Below are 24,505 nucleotides of genomic sequence, written 5' to 3'. Positions count from 1 at the left end.
CCAAAGACCTCCTGAAGAGATGTAACATATGATCGGCAGTTGTCAGACCAGGGTAAATGGTAAAATACAGTCTGTCCCTGTCTGTTTAAACTTATATCAGCACATGATCAGTAGCTCTCCAGGACAGAATGATCCCAAAGTACAGAAGAATCTGTCCTGTGGTCGGCAGCCATATGTTTCATGAAACATGTAGAAAGACAATATGCTGATCGATGATGATGATGGTCTCTCACCTGCCCACGACTGTTTGTTCCCTGAGATAGAATGTGTTAGATTGGTGTATAGTTTCTTTGTATTTAAACTAGGGTTCTTTGCCAAGAGAATAAATATGACTTTTAGATGTTAATATGACTTAAGGACATTTCCATGAATAATATACATTTTGTCATTCATTTTCTCAGTAATTTTCATAATGCCTAAAATTGGTAGTATTTAACCTTGTCATGCATAAAACTAAAATTAGTTTGAAACTTTTTAACAGCATGATACAAGTGTCCCAGATTATCAAATTCAGGCAGAAATTTTCTTTATTAGCTTAAAAAAGAACACTAAAAGCTGTGTTATGTCTCCATGAGTATATCGCCATTCTTTCTTCGGGTGTAGTTAGAAAACTTCTCAAGGAATACAGAAAGGTATAATATGTTGATATATGTGTAAAGCAGATATCAAATAAATCATAAGTCAATATTGCAAATTCACCCCTATATTGTTTTACACACATTAATGTGTCCTTTAATTACAGCAAATAGTCTGCTCACTGCCTCCTGAATCAATAACATCTTTATTTGTAAAGTCAGCAGTGAAGAGTGATCAGAGTACATGTGATAGAGGAGTTGCACAAAAAGAAGAGGTTCAAGTACCTCAAACTTTAGCTGTTTGAATTAAGGATGCAGGACTATGTTTTTCGTTTGCCTCAAGCGCATTTATTTACACTTTCAGCTTTTAGACGTAAGCATAACTGAACTTTTTTTTCTTTAGTATGTGAAGAACTCACAGTTGTCACAACAAAGACAATGAGTTCAAATAGTAATTCTAGAGGCAAGGAAGTGGTAGCATGTGTACATATACGTAATTTAAACCCTTTCCCCACCCCACTAATGCCTTCTCAGGTCCAACTTTACTGTCTGACAAGATTTGACAATTTCTCCATAGATTGCCCAGAGGGTAATCTGTAGTGAGTGTATCCCGAAGGCATGGGGGAGGAGCAAGAGGCAAGCCAAACATAATGCTGCTGAACATGCCCTTAGACTGCTTAGAGGCTTGTTGGAGAAGCAACCTACCAGGTAGAGTATATCACTGATGGCAATTCATGGTTTCATTTGATGTATCATTAATGTGGTACTGCTTATTGAGTACAGCAATGTAGTAAATAACCAGAGTGTGAATGACAACAGCTTTGAAGACAGATTTCAAAGGAATTCTCAGCGACTACTGTCAGAAAAAGACTCACCCATGAATTGTAAAAGTGAAAGAAGCGGTCACCACCACATAGTCTCAGTGAGTACAACTAAACCTACCTCTGTAACTGAATATACACAGCTAGACTGTATATAAAGATGGACAAGCGTCTCTCTCCCACTTCCTCAGAAAAATGAAGCCCAAATACTCCCAGATGAGGGCACTGCTGCCATCTGGTGATTTTTGGCGTTTTTAGAGGCAGTCTGCATGTAAGTGATCGTGGTGTGAGCTGCTGGCTTGAGATTTCCCACTGATACACAACAAGGTCAATCACAAATCAGTCTCAGTCAATCATGTGATTTCACCTTGTTTTTTTAGCATCTAACAATAATTTAAACCAAACTTACCAAGAAAATGATCCCTTGAACAAACAATCAGTTTGGTAGAATTACCTAAAATGATAAAACCATCTTGAGAAGAAAAACTATCTGAGTTTTTATTTTGGTCCATATCCCATCATTAACATGGAGGAGGCAGGATTTATGACCTATACTGCAGCCTGTCACCAATCAATCAATCAATCAATCAAATTTTATTTGTATAGCCCATATTCACAAATCACAATTTGTCTCATGAGGCTTTAACATGGTGTGACATCCTCTGCCCTTAACCCTCAACAAAAGTAAGGAAAAACTACTTAAAAACCCTTTTAACAGGGAAAAAAGAGCGTAGAAACCTCAGAGAGAGCCACATGTGAGGATCCCTCTCCCAGGACGGACAGAAGTGCAATGGATGTCAAGTGTAAGAGAAACATCAAGATAAAGGTTTTAGCAGCATTGATTAGGGTAAACATTTTGAAGTATAACTGAAGGTCAGTGAATTGGTGGATTAATGTCATTAATGGTCAAGTGTCTGAGGAGAAATACTATGTATCGAGCAGTCCTGCTGCAATCATAGTCCATGGTCAGCAGCCAGCAAGATCATGATCCACCATCAAGATCGGATGCCACTATAGTCCACAGTTATTGTCCACTGCCGCCATTAGGATCCACCATCAGCTGCCACCTCGGTCGTGGTCCACTACCAGTATCTGATGCCAACACGATAAAGGATCTGCCTTTGTTATCACGATCAGCCAGCACGATGCAGAGTCCGCCATACTGGATCCACCATTACGACCTCTGATACGTGATCCACAGATCCTAATCCATGATGTAGCCACAGCGGCCCTGGGTCTGCGGACAATAAGGCAAAGGACTCGGGGAAGAAGTCAAGTCAGTAACATGTATTGATGGGATATGAATTACTTTGATGTGATAAAGATTGAGAAGAGGAAGGAGAAGCTGGAAAGAGAAGCTCCGTGTGTCATGTGTCCCCGACCTTCTAAACCTATAGCAGCCTAACTAAGAGCAGGTCTAGGACAAGCCTGGACCAGCTCTAACTATAAGCGTTATCAAAAGGAAGGTTTTAAGCCTACTCTTAAACGTACAGATGGTGTCTGCCTCCCGAACTGAAAGTGGGAGATGATTCCACAGGAGAGGAGCTTGATAGCTGAAAGCTCTGGCTCCTACTCTACTTTAGAGACTTTAGGGACGACAAGTAAGCCTGAATTCTGGGGGCGCAGTGCTCTAGTGGGTTGATAAGGTACTAACAGCTCTTTAAGATATAATGGTGCCATATTGTTAAGGGCCTTGAAGGTGAGGAGGAGAATTTTAAATTCTATTCTAGATTTAACCGGAAGCCAGTGTAGCGAAGCTAATACTGGAAAAATGTGCTCTCTTTTTTTGGTTCTTGTCAGGACACGTGCTTGGGCATTTTGGACAAGCTGCAGAGTCTTTCTGACTTACTGTAAGATAATAGGAATTACAATAATCCAGTCTGGATGTAACAAAGGCGTGGATTAGTTTTCTGCATCCTTTTGAGAAAAGGACATGTCTGATTTTGGAGATATTCGCAAGTGAAAAAGGCTGTCCTAGAAATTTGTTTTAAGTGAGAATTAAAGGATAAATCAGGATCGAAGATCACTCCCAAGTTTCTGACTGTTTCATTGGAAGCAAGGGCAATGTCGTCTAGCGCAGCTATATCGTTAGATAATGTATCTCTAAGGTGTTTAGGGCCAAGTATTAGAACCTCTGTTTTATCTGAGTTTAATAAGAGAAAATTGCGGGTCATCCAGGTTTTTATGTCCTTGAGACATGCTTGGAGTTTAGTTATTTGATTACTTTGTTCAGGTTTTATTGACAAGTATAACTGGGTGTCATCCGCATAGCAGTGGAAATTTACCGAGTGTCCTGATAATGTTTCCAAGTGGAAGCATATATAATGAGAATAAAATTGGGCCGAGCACAGAGCCTTGTGGAACACCATGGTTAACTTTGGTGCGCACAGATGACTCATCATTAATTTGCAGAATTGGGAGCGGTCTGAAAAATAGGATTTAAACCATTTTAGGGCGGTTCCTTTAATGCTAATTAACTGTTCTAGTCTCTGTAATAAAATATTATGGTCAATTGTGTCAAATGCTGCACTAAGATCTAACAGAGCGAGGACAGACACAAACCCTGATCTGAAGCTATTAGAAGATCATTAGTGACTTTTGCCAAGGCTGTCTCTGTGCTGTGATTGGCTCTAAACCCTGACTGAAAGTCTTCATATATATTATTTTCCTGGAGAAACTCACACAGCTGATTGGCTACAACTTTTCTAGGATTTTAGACAGGAGGGAGATTAGATATCGGACGATAATTGGCTAAAACCTCTGGGTCTAAGGTGGGTTTTTGAGGAGGGTTTGATTACAGCTATTTTAAAAGACTGTGGTACATATCCTGATGATAATGACAGATTGATTGTGTTCAGTAATGAACTGTCAATTAGGGCAGAATTTCTTTAAGTAATTTTGTAGGAATGGGGTCTGAGATACAAGTTGTTGGTTTAGAAGATGAGATTATTTTGGTCAGCTGATCGAGGCTGATCAGAGAGAAGCTGTCTAAATAATTGGTAGGATTCTTAGCCGTTTCTGAGTTTTCTATTCTTGATGGGGTATTAGTGCCAATTGAGGGCAGGAGATGGTTGATTTGATTTCTAATGGTTATAATTTTATCATTAAAGAAATTCATAAAGATATTGCTATTTAGGGATCGAGGAATACTGGGTTCGGTGGAGGTGTGACTCTCAGTCAGCCTGGCTACAGTGCTGAAGAGAAACCTGGGGTTGTTTTTATTCTCTTCTATTAGTTTTGAATAGTAGGCAGCTCTTGCCTTGTGGAGGGCCTTCTTATATGCTTTAACACTATTCTTCCAGTCTAGGAGATTTTCAACACGGTTGCTGGAGCGCCACTTCCTTTCTAGTTTTCTTGATACTTGTTTTAACTCATGTGTCTTGGAATTATACCACGGAGCTAATTTACTATGTTTTATATGTTTCTTTTTAGGCGCTATTGAGTCTAATGTTAGTCGTAATGACTTTACAGAGCTATCGGCGAGATGGTCAATCTCAGTGGAGCTAGGGTTTTTAATGAATTTGTTGTTTATATCGACGGATAGTACGGGTTTAAATGTAATCGGAATTATTTCCTTAAATTTAGCTACAGCACTATCAGGTAAACATCTTGAAAATGAGTTCATTATTAGTGGCATATATTCTGATAGTGGAAAATCGAAGGTTATTAAATTATGGTCTGATAGAATTGGATTGCGGAAGTACTGTTAGATTTTCAATTTTGACACCGTATGATAATATAAGGTCAAGTGTGTGGTTACAACAATGAGTAGGTTGGTGTACACACTGACTGAAACCAATTGAGTCTAATTGCGAAATAAATGCTACGCTAAGGCTATCTTTATTATTGTCAACATGAATATTAAAGTCACCAACAATAATAATTTTATCGGTCTTTAGGACTAGGTTTGATAAAAACTCAGGGAATTCTGTTAAAAATTCAGTATAAGCCCCAGGAGCACGCAGTAAACTACAGCAAATATGATTGGCTGTTGGTGTTTCTTAGTTGGCGTGGAAGACTAAGAACAAGACATTCAAATGAGTTGTAGCTTAGTTTAGGTTTAGGATTAATTAATAGACTGGAGTTAAAAATAGCAGCAACTCCACCTCCTCGACCAAATTCTCTGGGAACGTGTGTATTTACATGACTGGGGGGAGTAGATTCATTTAGACTGACATATTCATCAGGATGCAGCCACGTCTCAGTGAGGGACAATAAATCTATTTTATGATCTGAGACTAGTTCATTAACTAAAATAGCCTTTGATGACAATGATCTTATGTTTAACAGACCACATTTAAAAGTCTTTATTTCCTGAGTTGTTGCAGAGGTTGTGTTAATTTGTATTAGATTTTTGTGTGGAATTCTCCCTCTGTTATTGTTTGATTTAAATAATGTAGCAGGACGGTGGACAGACACAATCTCTATGGGTTGTGGTTGTGTGACTGATCAGAGGAGCGCAGAGACGTGTTTAGCACTGCAGCTCTGCGTCCTGGTCCCAACTCTGGGTTGTCATTTAATAGACTGGGTAATATTCCTAGATAAGAGAGATGCTCCATCCCAAGTGGGATGAACGCCGTCTCCTCCTAACAAGACCAGGTTTCCTCAAAAAGTTTGCCAATTATCTACAAAGCCCACACCGTTTACAGGACACCACCTCGACAGCCAGCGGTTAAAAGACAACATGCGGCTAAACATGTCATCACCTGTTGTGTTAGGGGAGGGCCAGAGAAATTACTGTGTCCGACATCGTTTTGCAGCACACACCGACTCCACATTAACTTTAGTGACCTCCGACATCTGAAGCCAGGAGTCGTTGCTGCCGGCGTGATTTACGATCTTACTGTATTTACGTTTAGTTTTGCCAGCAGCTTCAGTTTGGATTCGATAAGTAATGTTTTATAACCATGGATAGATAGTGTTCACATAGTTGAGTTTATGGTCAACATATTTGTATAATCATTTATAGACAGATTAAAAATATTCTGCTTGTATTTTCTGGTTACCATCAATCCAAGAACTGCATTTTTAAATATAAAAAGGTACCTTCTCACCAGGGGGCAATAAAATGATTTGGCTTCACTTTGGGGAGCAGTCAGGTCTTCCATCTTTATAAACAGTCTATGCTGCCTGCAGATACTGTTTGAAAACTCATGATAGATTCAAGAAATAAACATTTTGACACATCATGATTAATCTAAATCTAAATATTTCCTCCCTGTCAACGCAGATTCACCTACAAAGTAGTAATCGAACAAAGGAGTACACTGTGGGGAGGGTAAGACTATCAAGCAAGCCCAACAAAATGCTGCTCAGCAGGCCTGGTCTGCTCTTCAACAGCAGTCCGACTGGGACAGCAAGGTATTCAATTTATTCTCTCTGTATTATCAAATATAATAACTAGGAGCCAAGCCAATGGCCCATCTGGCCATGTTAAAGAAAGTGGGAAAAAAATTCCTGGATCTGCCCGCCTGGATCAGCTCCAAAAATGTAACGTGTTACTTCCTGGGTTGTGCCCCACCCCTCCACAAAATTTCATGGAAATTGGTTTAGTAGTTTTTGAGTAATCCTGCTGACAGACATCACAGCAAACTGTCGCTGTGATAAAGGCTCATATTAACAGTGTGTGGTGGCAGTTTCTGTTTAATAATCATACTCTATTGTATAATAATACACACATAACATTGTCTATAGGAAAGTTCAACTAAAACACCTAAAAGGTGGGCTCACCCCACACAGCCACCTAGTGTGGCGTGTACAGAATGAGCACAGAGCACAGGAGAATCACTTCACTTATACAATCAGAAGCCCCTCCCGCGAGGAGCAAGGTATACTTCAGTCTCTTGATGTCTGACCAGGTTGGGCAGAGTTCCTGTCTCAGATCTCCGTCCCTGACCCTGGTGTGCCTTTCTGGTGTGAGACAATCTGTCTCGAGATCCCCTATCTAGATCTACAACATCAAAAGACTCCAGTCCTGTATACAATGCAGAGTTCCCTCACCCATCTCTATCAGACACACTAAGTAACCCCTGCAGTGAAGCATTTGCTAAGACACACATGTGGGGGCCATAAACACTTATAGTCCCCTCTGCAACTTTTGTAAGTCACAGAAACACATTTGTTATCTACTTCTTCTAAATACATATCTGTTCTTCTATTAAACATTACACAAATGCAAATCTGCCATTACAAGTGGCAACAGCCTTTGAATGAAATGGCAAAATCCAATCGTATATATATATATATATTGTTATGTCAAACACTTTAGGTTTCCTTGAGGTCCACTGTGTCCGAAGATGATGCTATGATGATGTCATCAACTCGACCTCGACATCAACTTCACTGTAAGCACTTATGGACATTACTAGGTGCAAGATTATGGTTAACTACTATAACTATTTAGTATTTATATGTACTGAGCACTAAAGTATTACTGAAATATCACCATATACTGAGAATTTACATATACTGAGCGCTAAAGTTTTATTGAAATATCACTATATTCTGAGAAATCTGTGCTTATGTCTGTCATTGTTTTCTGCTAGGGAACCCACGATGTCGTCATCACAAAGCGAACCAATAAGTACAAGTGACTCCATAGTATTCATGGCCTCATCAAACCCTCTCAAGGATCAGGTCTGTTCTCTCATTTAAAAAAAAAACTGTCATGCTTAAAGCAATAGTTTACACTCATCAGGAGTACTATATAAAGAGGGAAAATAGTATTGTCAGACGAAGAAAGGTTAAATTTCGTCTGTGTTGTAGAGACTTGCTTTGTGCCACAGGTCGTCATGTGGGTGTCTGCTTTTATATTGAAAGCCTCGATCATAAGGCATTTAAGCCAGGTAGTTAGATTTTACTGCAGGCTATAGTTACTAATACTGACTTATAAGTCAGTATTAGTACCTAAAGCCTGACTTATAAGTCAGTATTAGTAACTATAATCTGCTGCCACCACTCTAAAAACTTGTGGCAGCAGATTCAAAGACACAATAATGTTGTACGGCTGCTTATAAGTCAAATAAACACAGAGAATCTGACAAACTGTTTTCATTTCACAGGTCAATAAGTGATCACCAGCTGAAAAGAAAATACATATATTAAAAGAATATATTTGGTAGCTCATTAGCTACTATTAGACAGCAGCAGCTAACTTTAGCATTCAACCACTTCCATTAGGGCTGTTTTCATAGTGAAATATCAATGCACATCTTTACACATTTATTTAGGCTGTAGATAAAGCTCTGAGTGTGATGTGACTATAAAATGGCAGCCGTGTGAATATGGTCTCTGGAGGGAGTAGCATTGTATCATAATTGAGGCTTAAAGCTATTGTATTATGAGGAAAATAAAAAAAATATGCAGGAATACTTTCATATACAGCCAAAGTTTAGATTAACTATTATTTGACAAATCTACAAATCTAACCACATTTAAAAACATGCTGATGTAAATAAACTTTAAATTGGTGAGGACCTCTGACTCGCTACCTGTGTCTTTTACATCCTCCTGATTGGCTGGAGAAGAGATGCATATTCCTCTTCATGGTCACAACAAGCCTATGTTAAAAAACAAATATAGGATTCATATTTTTTATACTGATAGTGATAACTCCTAATACTGACAGTACATCATACAGAGGGCTAAATTATTGGTCAAACACGATAATTATCATCCATCTGGCAAAGCTGGAGATCCTCTGACAGACTGTCGCTGTAGCTGCTCGACATTGTGGAGGACATACACACGTCCAAAACCATTGATTTTAAATGTATATCTTATATTTACTTTATCCTCTCAGGTTGCTGTGGAAAACAAGGGTAGGGCCGATAGTGTGAGTAACACACCAACCGAAGATGATGCTATGATGATGTCATCAACTTCACTGTAAGCACTTATGGACATTACTAGGAGTACAGATTATGGTTAACTACTATAACTATTTAGTATTTATATATACTGAGCACTAAAGTATTACTGAAATATCACCATATACTGAGAATTTACATATACTGAGCACTAAAGTTTTATTGAAATATCACTATATTCTGAGAAATCTGTGCTTATGTCTGTCATTGTTTTCTGCTAGGGAACCCACGATGTCGTCATCACAAAGCGAACCAATGAGTACAAGTGACTCCATAGTATTCATGGACTCATCAAACCCTCTCAATGATCAGGTCTGTTCTCTCATTTAAAAAAAAAACTGTCATGCTTAAAGCAATAGTTTACACTCATCAGGAGTACTATATAAAGAGGGAAAATAGTATTGTCAGACGAAGAAAGGTTAAATTTCGTCTGTGTTGTAGAGACTTGCTTTGTGCCACAGGTCGTCATGTGGGTGTCTGCTTTTATATTGAAAGCCTCGATCATAAGGCATTTAAGCCAGGTAGTTAGATTTTACTGCAGGCTATAGTTACTAATATTGACTTATAAGTCAGTATTAGTACCTAGAGCCTGACTTATAAGTCAGTATTAGTAACTATAATCTGCTGCCACCACTCTAAAAACTTGTGGCAGCAGATTCAAAGACACAATCATGTTGTACGGCTGCTTATAAGTCAAATAAACACAGAGAATCTGACAAACTGTTTTCATTTCACAGGTCAATAAGTGATCACCAGCTGAAAAGAAAATACATATATTAAAAGAATATATTTGGTAGCTCATTAGCTACTATTAGACAGCAGCAGCTAACTTTAGCATTCAACCACTTCCATTAGGGCTGTTTTCATAGTGAAATATCAATGCACATCTTTACACATTTATTTAGGCTGTAGATAAAGCTCTGAGTGTGATGTGACTATAAAATGGCAGCCGTGTGAATATGGTCTCTGGAGGGAGCAGCATTGTATCATAATTGAGGCTTAAAGCTATTGTATTATGAGGAAAATAAAAAAAATATGCATGAATACTTTCATATACAGCCAAAGTTTAGATTAACTATTATTTGACAAATCTACAAATCTAACCACATGTAAAAACATGCTGATGTAAATAAACTTTAAATTGGTGAGGACCTCTGACTCGCTGCCTGTGTCTTTTACATCCTCCTGATTGGCTGGAGAAGAGATGCATATTCCTCTTCATGGTCACAACAAGCCTATGTTAAAAAACAAATATAGGATTCATATTTTTTATAGTGATAACTCTTAATACTGACAGTACATCATACAGAGGGCTAAATTATTGGTCAAACACGATAATTATCATCCATCTGGCAAAGCTGGAGATCCTCTGACAGACTGTCGCTGTAGCTACTCGACATTGTGGAGGACATACACACGTCCAAAACCATTGATTTTAAATGCATATCTTATATTTACTTTATCCTCTCAGGTTGCTGTGGAAAACGAGGGTATGGCCGATAGTGTGAGTAACACATCAACCGAAGATGATGCTATGATGATGTCATCAACTTCGACCTCGACTTCGACCTCGACATCAACTTCACTGTAAGCACTTATGGACATTACTAGGAGTACAGATTACGGTTAACTACTATAACTATTTAGTATTTATATATACTGAGCACTAAAGTATTTCTGAAAGTCCAGGTAAGACTAAAAGGCAAAGGATTGTGATGTACACATTTTATTTTCTGGTAATTGGTGTAGTCATGGACAAGACATTACCGTGTTTTTTGTTTTTTTTTACTATTATGGTTAAAAAATTGTAAACCTCTACAGATTTACATCACAGTTTGATTCCATAAAGTCTCTTGGAAAAGGAAGCTATGGTCATGTGTACAAAGTAAGACAAATACTGCTGAAGAAGAAGTTTGCCCTCAAGATTGTCCGTGGTAAAAGGTAAGTTGAGTTTGCAACTCTTCAGTGCAGTGTACATATTTGTTCAAGTGACTTTTCAGTAACTGATGCACCAGGATTGTTGCTCTTTCAGAAAAATTAGCAGAAAAGCTCTGCGAGAGGTGAAGGCATTATCAGACCTTCATCACACCAACATTGTGCGATACTACAATTGTTGGAAGGAGGATACAGGTTACAAGCAGAACAGTTCAGCAGACAGCAGCTCTTCTGAGTAAGTCTCATCCACTAATACGTACTCTTTTTATTTACTAAAAATGAATGTGTGACATTGCACCAAATGTTTTTTGTTTCCTATCAGGGAATCATCGCCACAGTTCCTTTACATTCAAATGGAGTTGTGTGACTCAAAAACACTTAAACACTGGATAAAAGAGAGGAATACGAGAACTCTGCAAGACTCCAACAGACGACATGAGAGTCTAACCATCGCTCAACAAATAGTCAGTGGAGTCGAGTACATTCACTCCAAAAAACTCATCCACAGGGACCTGAAGGTCAGACAAAGTTCTTCTGTCTTTAAATGACTAGTACAGGCATTGGAGATTTGTGATTCATGTACCATCGATGTGTTTTTGTGTACTTCCACTTACATCCCACACATTCAGGATACATGTGGAAGGAAAACCCCTGAAGCAAGTCACTTTATTTACCATATGAAGCTGTTTTAGAATGAAAATTCCCAGGTTGTGTTTGTCTTTTTTATTTTAATGTTGTGCCTGGATTTTTTAAATTCGTTATATTTAAAGTTATCGTTATAGTTTCTCAGACCATATTTTAGAACACAGTTCAATATTTACACACCAGGTTTTTATTCTTGGGTAGAAGCAAAAGAGGATTGCATTTCATCATCGTTATGTCATCGTCATTATAACTACAACGGCACTGTGTACCTCCTTGTTGGAGGTAATTACACATCATTGAAGGAGCTTGATGTTAATTGCTGTATTAATTGCTGCTTTTTCTTTCCAATGTTTAGCCTGCCAACATCCTGTTTGGACAGGATAGAGCAGTGAAGATTGGAGACTTTGGTCTGGTCACTGCTGATGATGACGACGATGAAACCCCAATGGAGAGAACTAACAAATCAGGAACCTTTTCTTACATGGCTCCCGAACAAGTGAGATGCCTTTGATTTTCCTGTATTATTGGTTTAAAATGCATCCAATGCTCCCATCCTGTACAGATTCTGTGATACAACACATCCCTCATATAAAACACAAACTTAAATAAAATTCAGTAATTGTATTTCCACACACAGACTGAGTCAGTAATGTAAAAAATATAATGCAATAGTATTTCATCAATGTTCTAATATACATTTCAGTTTTCACTTTGCACTGGAGGGATTTACAAATACATTAATAAAACATAAATGCTCTTCTCTCATTTGACATCAACAATAAGACAAAATAGAATGTTTTTTAATGTGCATCCTTAAATTCTTTCTGTTAAAAAATGTATCTGCTCATCGAAATTCACAGATTTGATTCGCCAAGTGGCGTCACGTGAGATGATTTAGTGTAAATATTCTAGAGGCCTGTAGAGGTAGTTACACCTTACTATGTGTTTTCCTTTGAATTCTCATTCATCATTATATAAGGAGACTAAGATGAGTCCAGAGTGCAAACAGTTACAGCTTTACACATTAAAAATTAAGAATTGAAGACAAACAACATGAAACAATTAAAAGCATTTTGAAGATTGCATGAAAATTAAATTTATATTATATCGGCCCCAAAAATGTTTTTACAAATGAGAAAAGAGAAAAATTAAAGAAAATATTTTAAAAATAGAATAAAAAGTCAGTAGGGAGTCAGTTATTTATGAAATAACTTGTTAATATAAATGCAATATCTTAATACTGTGTTGTTATTTTACTACACAAGTTTGAGAACAGATATGACCGGAAGGTGGACATATTCGCCTTCGGGCTGATATACTTTGAGCTCCTCTGGAAAGTCTCTACTGGCCATGAAAGAGTGGAGGTGAGTCGTCAATGTCCCGAATATTATTATTAAAGTGTCACCAGATAAAATCATGACACAGGCCAATGTCGGGTGCTTAGAGCTTTAATGTTGATCTTATTTAATCTTTCCTGCTGTTATCTGCAATGTTCAACAGAGAATTATTATTTGAATTATCACGATATCCCAAGTTTGGTAACTTGCCCATTCATTCTTTTTATCACTGCATAAACCAGGTTTTCGGAGATGCCAGAAAACAGAAGTTCCCCAGAGAGTTTCCACTTACTTTTTCTCAAGAGGTAAATATCCATATTCATTTTATCCTAACGTCTTCTTTCATCACATGAAGAAGCAGTGTTTTCCTAAGGGTGTGAGTTAGCCATGATGGTCAGCAACAGAGCAGCAGGGAGGCTGACATATAATATGATGACAGTAATGTAAAATATCAAGCAGCACACACAACAGTGTTATGAGAAGATTTTAGAAATGTTGCAGCATGACAGAATTTCTTGGTTGAACAACTGTAATTAAAGCTTTTACTTCTGCTGTTTGTTTTTCTCCAGGAACAAATAATGAGGTATATGCTGTGTAAGGAGCCAAAACAACGAGCTGAAGCAAGTGCTCTAAAGGCAGAGCTGGAAAAGTTGGCTCACATTCTCAACCCTCAAAAAACTGAACATCAGCAAAATGTAACAGTCTGACAGTCACACACGCAGGAGGTTATAAACATCTGTCTCCTCTGATTATACATTTTGATGTTATATGATTTTTTTGGCAAACGGTTGATGGCTTTTATTGTGCTTTAACCTGAGATCTGTAGCCTACATACAACTCATACTCAACCACACAAACACACACACACACACACACACACACACTTATTGTAAGTCGCTTTGGATAAAAGCTTCAGCTAAATGAAATGTAATGTAATGTAATCAAGTGATATTTTATTCAATAATGGAAATGTCTTATATGCTATGTAAAAGTTTTTTAAATCATTGGATGCCATTGCTTTGTATTGATTATCATAATGGGGAAATAAAATTGTGTTTATCTATTTGTTATCTGTCTATCTTCTATCATGATTAGTGTGTCATACAGAATATTGGGCCGGACCTCAGCCTCTCAGCGACACATTTGTTTTCTTGAAGTCGCTTAAATGGTTATATAAAGTTTTCACTTTGTATGTAGACAACTTGACAGCCTTCTCTACAGGCGGCATACGGCTGCACTAAGTAAAAACATTAGTTTTATTTGAAACACACAAGGCCAAAAAAAACAAGTGATTAAGAAGGATACAGATGTGGAACAATACCAGAAACCAGAAATTTACCCTCATGAGGGTTTTTTTAATTTTACCTTACGTTAGGACAGCTTATGGGGACTTGTCTTCCTAATGGGGACAAAAAGCATATCCCCATAATGAAAATGGTTAATTTTAAGATGAAGACATGTTCCAATGTTAGCTTAAGGTTTGGGTTAAACAAGTAGTAACTATGGTTATGGTAAGTGTCCAGGAAGTCAATGTAATGTCCTCAGAAGGTATGGAGACATTACTTTGTGTGTGTGTGTGTGCGCGCGTGCGCGTGCGTGTGTGTTATCATCATAAAATGTGATTGTGAACATCTCTAAGGTATATTGGAACCACCAGAGGGCCAATGTTGAGCACTTTGTGAACTGTTTGTCTGTCTGTGGACATATTTTGTCACCGCATTAGCGTCACAGCCAAACAAGATACAGCCACAAAACTTTACAGGTAGTCGGGGTCAAAATGAAGGCCACTCCTAAAAATAAATGTGGTCCAACCTGGAATATTACCATGTGGATGCAGTAGGTGCAGTTGCAAGATGGTTTGTAGTTGAAACTTGGATACAGTGATCCACAGCTGCAGACAGCCTGTCAGGACTACAGAGACACATCCCACTGGAGTGAGGTTCGTTTTGTTCTGTGCCATGAACAGTCAACTTGACCAGTTAACACTCAGTGGAAGTTGGGTGATGCAGCAGGACATAGCCCCTAACAACCAAGTTACTCTACCACAGAATCACCTTTTGGAGTCAGAGCCTCGACCTTAACAGAGCAGAGACGATGTGAAATGACATCCAGACTATTCTGTAGGAAGAATGATCCAACAGTCCTCCTGATCCACAGCTAGAGAAAGTCCTTTTTTGTTTGATGTTGTTGCTGCCAATGGTGGTTTTCACCAGTCACTAAGGGGTTCACTTATATTTTCACCAGCAGTGTGAATATTTAAGGGATGTATTCAACAAAGACCAATTAATCTCAAAAACCTGAGGTCATATTATTTTATTGTCACTGATGTTCACAGCAGGACTCACCACATGAGGGCAGTCTAATGTTTCCTAATGTGTTTTGATAAAGGACATGTTGAGACAAGCAAGAATATATCAGAAATACTTGCAGAAAATATACACTGTTGTGTTTTTTACATTACATTATCACATTACATGTAATTTAGTTGACGCTTTTATCCAAAGCGACTTCCAATTAGTACATTCAACATCTATGAGGGGCCATTCGGGTTCAGCAGCTTGCCCAAGAATGGCAAGAAGGCATGGGCTGGAATTGAACCGCCAACCTGCTGCTCTACCCCTCAACCACAGCCATCCTTGGACAATGTAAACAAAAATTCTACTACCACTGCCCAAAAAAATGGCGAAACACTGACAGAATATATACAGTGTAAATATAGATAATAATAATACAGCACTTTTCAACAAAACAAACAAAGCAAATGGTTAAAATGAAGAAGAAAGTACAAACTAATAATGGAAATAATAGTGAAATAAAGTACTTAGGTTTAATCCGTGAAGAATAGTTCAATGTGGAGCAGCAGCACCTGACTGTTGTTGTCTCTTTGAATAAGACCTGTAGGGGGAGCTGTGACTCTGCGTAGCCGAGGCTGAGCATGTGGCTGCAGACTCCGGGCTTCCTCAGCATGTACAGTACCAGTCAAAAGTTTGGACACACCTTCTCATTCAATGTTTTTTCTTTATTTGTATTTCTTTCTACATTGCAAATTAATATTGAAGACATCCAAACTATGAAGGAACACATATGGAATTATGTGGTAAACTGGTAAAATGCTCAACAAACCAGAATGTTTTATATATTAGATTCTTCAAAGTAGCCACCTTTTGCTTCGATGACAGCTTTGCACACTCTTGGTATTCTTTCAATCAGCTTCATGAGGTAGTCACCTGGAATGGTTTCCCAACAGTCTTGAAGTGTTCCCAGAGGTGCTGAGCACTTGTTGGCTGCTTTGCCTTCACTCTGTGGCCCAACTCATCCCAGACCATCTCATTTGGGTTTAGGTCGGGTGGTTGTGGAGGCCAGGTCATCTGGCGCAGCACTCCATCACTCTCCTTCTTGGTCAAATAGCCCTTACATAGCCTGGAGGTGTGTTTGGGGTCATTGTCCTGTTTAAATACAAATGCTGGTCCCACTAAGCGCAAACCAGATGGGATGGCATGTCGCTGCAGAATGCTGTGGTAGCCATGCTGGTTAAGTATGCCTTGAATTTTGAATAAATCACCAACAGTATCACCAGCAAAGCACCCCCACACCATCACACCTCCTCCTCCATGCTTCATGCTTCATGGTGGGAACCACACATGTAGAGACCATCCGCTCACCTTTTCTGCATCTTACAAAGACATGGCGGTTGAAACCAAAAAGCTCAAATTTTGACTCATCAGACCAAAGTACAGATTTCCACTGGTTTAATGTCCATTCCTTGTGTTCTTGGCCCAAGCAAGTCTCTTCTTCTTGTTGTTCTTCCTCAGTAGTGGCTTCTTTGCAGTCTCATCAAACTTCTTAAACTTTTCCAATATCGGTGATTATGTGTGACGTTGCTCCAGTACCTACCATCAGTCCTTTATGAGTAACTCCTCGTGCCGGACAGTCACTTATTCTGAATGCAAATGAGTGGTCTTCCACGTCGGTTGCTTGTTTTACAATGTCTCTCTTTTTTCGTCTGCAGTTCGTGTCTTTATGAGTGGAGCTCTTGCAAAAACTGCACCACTGTCTCTGGTCTTTACTGTTGCATTGCTGCATGTGGCCCAAAAACTTTGTTTCCCACAGCTCGTAATTCTTTTCATCTCCGTCGAAACATAAACGGGTCCATCGGCTTCCACCTTCCCTCCTGGGCCCATAACCAGTTAGGGTTGCCATCGTTAAGGGTTGAATAACCGGGCACCGATATCCTTGTTTCACGGAGGAATAACACACGCTACCGTAATCGGTGTTTACTTGAACCGGAAGTGATTTACTTTTATTGTGCACGCCCCAGTCATTTCATAATAAAGCATAGACTTCAGTATAAGGGCACATATTAACAGAAACCTAACAAATATGTATGTTTTTATTTCTACAAAAAAATATATAGTTGTCGACTTAATCTGCAGCTGTTGAAAAGACAAGATAATTTTTTTTTTCTTCTTAACAATATGTATTTACGTAAACATTTGATTGTTGTATTTACGCTGCAAAGTGGCGGGAGTCACGGGATTTCCTGCAACGGCGTAGTGCTCTGCCATAGGCTGTGGTCTGAGGTCAGGAGGCGGTGCTTCATTTTGGTTCAAAATTTCCCGCCATCGTGGCGGGATCACATCACTCACTTTCATCAGGTAAACTTTGCGCTACAATATGTTTCTGAAACATAACTTTGTGGGTGACAAATATGCACTGCAGTAACAGAATCTTGTTTCATTTTAATCAGCACTGCCTTGTTTTACCATATCATTGGACTTTGTGCATCTTGAAGCCATTTTCTCATCTACGGTTGGACGACAATTTCAAGGTAAGGTTATAAACTACAGTGTTTTCAGTTTTCACATTGTTACAGAAATAAAAATGAAGTAAGGGTTATGCGAACGGCTTCCTGTCGCGGTTGTCAGTTATTCACACCGGCTTCGGTTGTGCCGCGGCTCTGCAAGCGAGCTGCTCTTGTCAGCGCCACGTTTTAAAGTAGGTGTTACGTTGAAAATGGGCATAAACAGGTCCGATCTGAAAGCTGTCGTCTTTCTTGGTTGGACATAATCTTAAAATGAGTCAAACTGCTGTATACTCAGCTGCTGCGTGGAAGAGCAGCCCCTCCTCTCTCTCTGTCTGCTGCACAGCATGCAGCAGAGAGGATGGTGTCTGTGTTCTTGATCCTTTCTACAGCTAATTATTTACACCCACCCACCATCGTCTCACAAACAGGGTCTCACAGCTGCTGGAAATCCTTGAAAATGCTTGAAATTACGATTGTGTTCATTTAAATAGTCAAATACTTTTTAATGAAATAAAACAACTCTATTATTGACTCAGCGAGGCTGTATAGGATACCAATTGGGCAGCAACTATTATTTTCCTTATTGATTAATTTCTCAACCTTTTTCCTGATTAATCAATCCATACAATTTGGAAAAATGTTGTTGAGTGTTTCCCAATGCCCAAGGTGATGTCCTACAATGTCTTTACTTTCATAGTGGAGTACAGAAATCAGATTATTTATTAGTTTATTTTTTTCTTAAAAAAAGATTCAAAATGATTAATGAATAATCAAAATACTTGGCAATTATTATAATTGTGTAAAACTAATCTATTAACTGATTAATCATTGAAGCTCTAGGTGCCAAGTCCACTTACAGACAGGTGACGAAACTTTGTTGTGTTTTCATTCAATTTGTCTCCCTTACGTAGATCTTTGTCATGAAACATAATTTTGGTTGTTTATACCTCAATAATATTGGATTTACTGCAATGAAGAAGATAAATAACAATTTTGAGTAAATGTGTCTTAATATGTAATCTACTACATCTGTAAGGTGCTGGAGAAATGTGAAACCGAACCTTGGAAATCCTTGAAAACCAGATAATTCCTTCCATCTTTTAAAGTACACTGGATTCAGGGATGTACTAACACTTAGTTAATTGTAATGGAAAAGGGGGGCAAAAGTTAAATTCCTCCAGTTAGCTCATGGGGCAGACAATAAGTTGGTATGATTTCAGGTGAAAAAATCACTGTTTACATTTACAACCAACTGTGTGCATAGTATCCTGACTAAATGTATGACTAACTTGATCAGTAACTGTCTTGACGAACCAGTCCATGTTTCATAAAGTGTTTGAGTCCACAATACACTTCAGGAGTCTCAGGGGTAAACTGTGTTGCAGCGAATTCAATACATTGAAGTCAATTGTGACCTCTGTGACATAATAAAACAACAGAAAAAACACAACATGCCTCCATACTGCTCGTGTGGTGTCATCCAAGTGTCCGCCATCCCCGACATTCATATTCAACTCGAAATGGCGTTATTTACACCATGTTTTTAGCCTAACCGGCATAGTGGTGAGGAGATAATGAGTGAATTTTACTTTGTCTGTGAACTATCCCTTTAAAATTAAAGTGCTATTAAAAAGGTCTTAAAGCATTAAAGTCTTTTTTTTTACTGATACCTGCAGATACCCTGTTTTAGTCCTTCTGGTATATTTTACAGATTTACGACAATGACGATGCTGCAGCTGTCCAAGAGGCCCTGAGTACGTTTGTACTAAACATCTTCGTGGTCAGCAAAGCCAAGGATGAAGGTCTCGACAATCAAACGGGAATAGCCATCGAGGGAGAAGAGGTGCTTTTCTGTATTTCTGGTGTTGCACATGCTTGTGCCTTCCTGATGGGCCTTATGTATGCCTTGGAACTAAGCTACCCTAAGAATTTAATACTATAATTTCATACGTGTATCGTGCGAGCCTGTTTTAAGCCCCAAGTGTTTAGGAGTGAGAGACATACGGGTTAAGTTGCATTCCAAAATGTTTTTCAACTTTTAAGGACAAGTGTTTTAAATAAATTTTGATACCTGATGTGGGTATTGTTAAGGGATTGTCATGATTTTTAGTACATGATAGAGCCAATAAACCCTGTCAAGTTTGATGACTTTATGAATTTTCCTTTAGCACCACCATGAAGCACAATATTGTCTTATATACAATAGCTCAAAATCTGTAGGGCAGATATTGAAAGCTGTTAGTTTTGATTACTTAATGACTAAAATGTCATCTTTTTGAAAAAAGGTTTTAAAAGTAACAACTTAATTGCCATGATATTTCACTGAAAAATAGTGTTTGATCTACTTGAAAATACTAAAAATTAAAGCAACGTTTTGCATCAGATTACTATGTACATCAAGCAAGGCTGGTCATTGTATGAAGTACTTGATTTTTTGTATGTACTGTATAAAGCACATTTTGCCGGTAAAGTCAGCTTAATCTTTCTAGTTGAATAACTTGTGTTTTCAAGTAAAGTCAACTCAATTTTGCTAGTAAAGTAACATAATTTTTCGAGTAAAGTCAGCTTAATTATGAAAGTAAATTTAAGTTGACTGTATTTGCAAAGTTTAGGTGATTATACTTGGAAAATTAAACTGACTTTACTTGAAAACGTTAGATCTTGTGTACAAAAACTTAAGTAGGTCATACAAAGACCAATATTGCTTGAACTAAATAATATTTTGATGCAAAAAGTTGCCTTAATTTTTTTAAGTAGATCAAGCAGGATATTTTTATCAGTGTGGTAAATACAGTCTGTCCCTGTCTGTTTAAAATTATATCTAGCACATGATCAGTAGCTCTCCAGGACAGAGATGATCCCAAAAGTACAGAAGAGTCTGTCCTGTGTGGTCGGCAGCCATTGGTTTCATGAAACATGTGAAGAATGATGATGATGGTCTCTCACCTGCAAGGACTGTTTGTTATTAATGAATGAATAATCTGTTATTGTTGTTTGCTGCTGATTGATTTTTAATAGATTTTTTTTATTTTAAAAGAATGTTTTAGATTAATTGTATAGTTTCTTTATTTAAACAAAGGTTCTTTATGAAAGAAATATGACTTTTAGATGTTAATATTAATTAATGACATTTCCATGAATAATATACATTTTGTCATTCATTTTCTAACCCCTAACCCTCATTTTCATTTTGATGTATCATTAATGTGAAGTGCTACTTGTTACTTGCAGCATTGTGTTAAATAGCCAGAGTGTGAATGACAACAGCTTTGAAGAGACAAATTTCAAAGGAATTCTCAACCACTACTGTCGGAAAAAAAGACTCACCCATAATTACATCAAAATGAAAAGAAGCGGTCTACCACATAGTCTCCAGTGAGTACAACTAAATCTACCTCTGTATGCTGAATATACACAACTGAACTGTATATAAAGATGGACAACTTCTCCACTTCCTCCTAGAAAAATGAAGCCCAATATCCCAGATAGGGGCACTGCTGCCATCTGGTGATTTTGACGTTTTTTAGAGGCAGCCTGTGTATGAGGCTACTGTTTTAACGTTCCACTTATACACAACAAGGTCAATCACAAATCAGTCTCAGTCATCATGAAGTTTCACCCTGTTTTTTTTTAGCATCAAACAATAATTTAAACCAAACTTACCAAGAAAATGATCCCTTGAACAAACAATCAGTTTGGTAAGAATTACCTAAAATGATGAAACCACCTTTGACAAAAGTTTTTATTTTGGTCCATGTCCCATCCATTAACATGGAGGAGGCAGGATTCATGACCTATACTGCAGCCTGTCACCAGGGGGCAATAAAAATGATTTGGCTTCACTTTGGGGGAGCAGTCAGGTCTTCCATCTTTATAAACAGTCTATGCTGCCTGCAGATACTGTTTGAAAACTCATGATAGATTCAAGAAAGAACATTTTTGACACATCATGATTAATCTAAATCTAAATATTTCCTCCCTGTCAACGCAGATTCACCTACAAAGTAGTAATCAAAGAGAAGGAGTACCCTGTGGGGGAGGGTAAGACTATCAAGCAAGCCCAACAAAATGCTGCTCAGCACGCCTCGTCTGCTCTTCAAAAGCAGTCCGACTGGGACAGCAAGGTATTCAATATTTTCTTCTCTCTGTATTATCAAATATTATATCTAGGACCCAAGCCAACGGCCCATCTGGCCATGTTAAAGGAAGTGGGGAAAAAAATCCTGGATCTCCCCGAATGGATCAGCTCCAAAAAAAATTTTGTAGCTGTGATAAAGGCTCATATTAACAGTGGCAACAGCCTTTTGAATGAAATGGCAAAATCCAATCGAGTATATATATATATATTGTTATGTCAAACACTTTAGGTTTCCTTGAGGTCCACTGTGTCCGAAGATGATGCTATGATGATGTCATCAACTTCAACCTCGACTTCGACATCAAGTTCACTGTAAGCACTTATGGACATTACTAGGAGTGCAGATTATGGTTAACTACTGTAACTATTTAGTATTTATATATACTGAGCACTAAAGTATTACTGAAATATCACCATATACTGAGAATTTAAATAAACTGAGCGCTTAAGTTTTATTGAAATATCACTATATTCTGAGAAATCTGTGCTTATGTCTGTCATTGTTTTCTGCTAGGGAACCCACGAAGTCATCATCACAAAGCGAACCAATAAGTACAAGTGACTCCATAGTATTCATGGACTCATCAAACCCTCTCAATGATCAGGTCTGTTCTCTCATTTAAAAAAAAAAAACCTGTAGTGCTTAAAGCAATAGTTTACACTCATCAGGAGTACTATATAAAGAGGGAAAATAGTATTGTCAGACGAAGAAAGGTTAAATTTCGTCTGTGTTGTAGAGACTTGCTTTGTGCCACAGGTCGTCATGTGGGTGTCTGCTTTTATATTGAAAGCCTCGATCATAAGGCATTTAAGCCAGGTAGTTAGATTTTACTAAAGGCTCTAGGTACTAATACTGACTTATAAGTCAGTATTAGTACCTAGAGCCTGACTTATAAGTCAGTATTAGTAACTATAGCCTGACTTATAAGTCAGTATTAGTAACTATAGTCTGCTGCCACCTCTCTAAAAACTTGTGGCAGTAGATTCAAAGACAAGCAAGTTTTCATATCAGTGATTTACCCTGTTGATAAATTAAAGTGCTTCCACTCAGCTGAAATATAAAATTAACTAATGTATTGCAGGTCAATAAGTGATCACTAGCTGAAAAGAAAATACATATATTTAAAAAATGTCAAGGTTAAACAACATAATTGGTAGCTCATTAGCTACTATTGGACAGCAGCAGCTAACGTTAGCATTCAACCACTTCCATTAGGGCTGTTTTCATAGTTAAATATATATGCACATCTTTACACATTTAGGCTGTCGATAAAGCTCTGAGTGTGATGTGACTATAAAATGGCAGCCGTGTGAATATGGTCTCTGGAGGGAGTAGCATTGTATCATAATTGAGGCTTAAAGCTATTGTATTATGAGGAAGAAAAAAAAAAATATGCATGAATACTTTCATATACAGCCAAAGTTTAGATGAACTATTATTTGACAGATCTACAAATCTAACCACATTTAAAAACATGCTGATGTAAATAAACTTTAAATTGGTGGGGACCTCTGACTCGCTGCTTGTGTCTTCTACATCCTCCTGATTGGCTGGAGAAGAGATGCATATTCCTCTTCATGGTCACAACAAGCCTATGTTAAAAAACAAACATAGGATTCATATTTTTTATACTGATAGTGATAACTCTTAATACTGACAGTACATCATACAGAGGGCTAAATTATTGGTCAAACACGATAATTATCATCCATCTGGCAAAGCTGGAGATCCTCTGACAGACTGTCGCTGTAGCTACTCGACATTGTGGAGGACATACACACGTCCAAAACCATTGATTTTAAATGCATATCTTATATTTACTTTATCCTCTCAGGTTGCTGTGGAAAACGAGGGTATGGCCGATAGTGTGAGTAACACACCAACCGAGTCCAGGTAAGACTAAAAGGCAAAGGATTGTGATGTACACATTTTATTTTCTGGTAATTGGTGTAGTCATGTACAAGACATTACCGTTTATTTTTATGTTTTTACTATTATGGTTAAAAAATTGTAAACCTCTACAGATTTGCATCACAGTTTGATTCCATAAAGTCTCTTGGGAAAGGAGGCTTTGGTCATGTGTACAAAGTAAGAGACATACAGCAGAACAAGAAGTATGCCGTCAAGATTGTCCGTGGTAAAAAGTAAGTTGAGTATGCAACTCTTCAGTGCAGTGTACATATTTGTTCTTTTCAATAACTGATGCACCAGGATTGTTTTCTTTAAAAAAAAATATCAGAAAAGCTCTGCGAGAGGTGAAGGCATTATCAGACCTTCATCACACCAACATTGTGCGATACTACAATTGTTGGATGGAGGATACAGATTACAAGCAGGACAGTTCATTAGACAGCACCTCTTCTCAGTAAGTCTCATCCACT

The 24,505-nt window shown here is 38.0% G+C and overlaps 1 protein-coding gene across 8 annotated transcripts in view; it reads left to right on the top strand.

Moving 5' to 3' along the window:
• LOC118118665 (interferon-induced, double-stranded RNA-activated protein kinase-like) overlaps positions 1 to 24,505 on the top strand; it is a 74,234-nt gene that overhangs the window by 46,984 nt on the left and 2,745 nt on the right. The window contains exons 6-16 of one of the 8 annotated variants that reach the window (XM_047342163.1): positions 7,942 to 8,032; positions 9,198 to 9,283; positions 9,486 to 9,576; positions 10,736 to 10,851; positions 11,086 to 11,205; positions 11,297 to 11,434; positions 11,522 to 11,717; positions 12,200 to 12,340; positions 13,110 to 13,208; positions 13,424 to 13,486; positions 13,751 to 14,244. In XM_047342163.1, the coding sequence (XP_047198119.1) occupies positions 7,942 to 8,032; positions 9,198 to 9,283; positions 9,486 to 9,576; positions 10,736 to 10,851; positions 11,086 to 11,205; positions 11,297 to 11,434; positions 11,522 to 11,717; positions 12,200 to 12,340; positions 13,110 to 13,208; positions 13,424 to 13,486; positions 13,751 to 13,888 (1,279 nt within the window). In that variant the 3' untranslated portion in view covers positions 13,889 to 14,244. Of the gene's footprint in view, positions 1 to 7,941; positions 8,033 to 9,197; positions 9,284 to 9,485; positions 9,577 to 10,735; positions 10,852 to 11,085; positions 11,206 to 11,296; positions 11,435 to 11,521; positions 11,718 to 12,199; positions 12,341 to 13,109; positions 13,209 to 13,423; positions 13,487 to 13,750; positions 14,245 to 22,352; positions 22,436 to 22,637; positions 22,729 to 23,958; positions 24,018 to 24,148; positions 24,269 to 24,363; positions 24,490 to 24,505 lie in introns of those variants that run through there. The other 7 variants (XM_047342168.1, XM_047342166.1, XM_047342162.1 and 4 more) reach the window with 7 other exon arrangements.

Source organism: Hippoglossus stenolepis, chromosome 12 (assembly GCF_022539355.2).
Source record: "Hippoglossus stenolepis isolate QCI-W04-F060 chromosome 12, HSTE1.2, whole genome shotgun sequence".
Lineage (NCBI taxonomy): Eukaryota > Metazoa > Chordata > Actinopteri > Pleuronectiformes > Pleuronectidae > Hippoglossus > Hippoglossus stenolepis.
The sequence above is the reverse complement of the archived record's forward strand: the minus strand, read 5'-3'. Positions and strand labels throughout refer to the sequence as shown.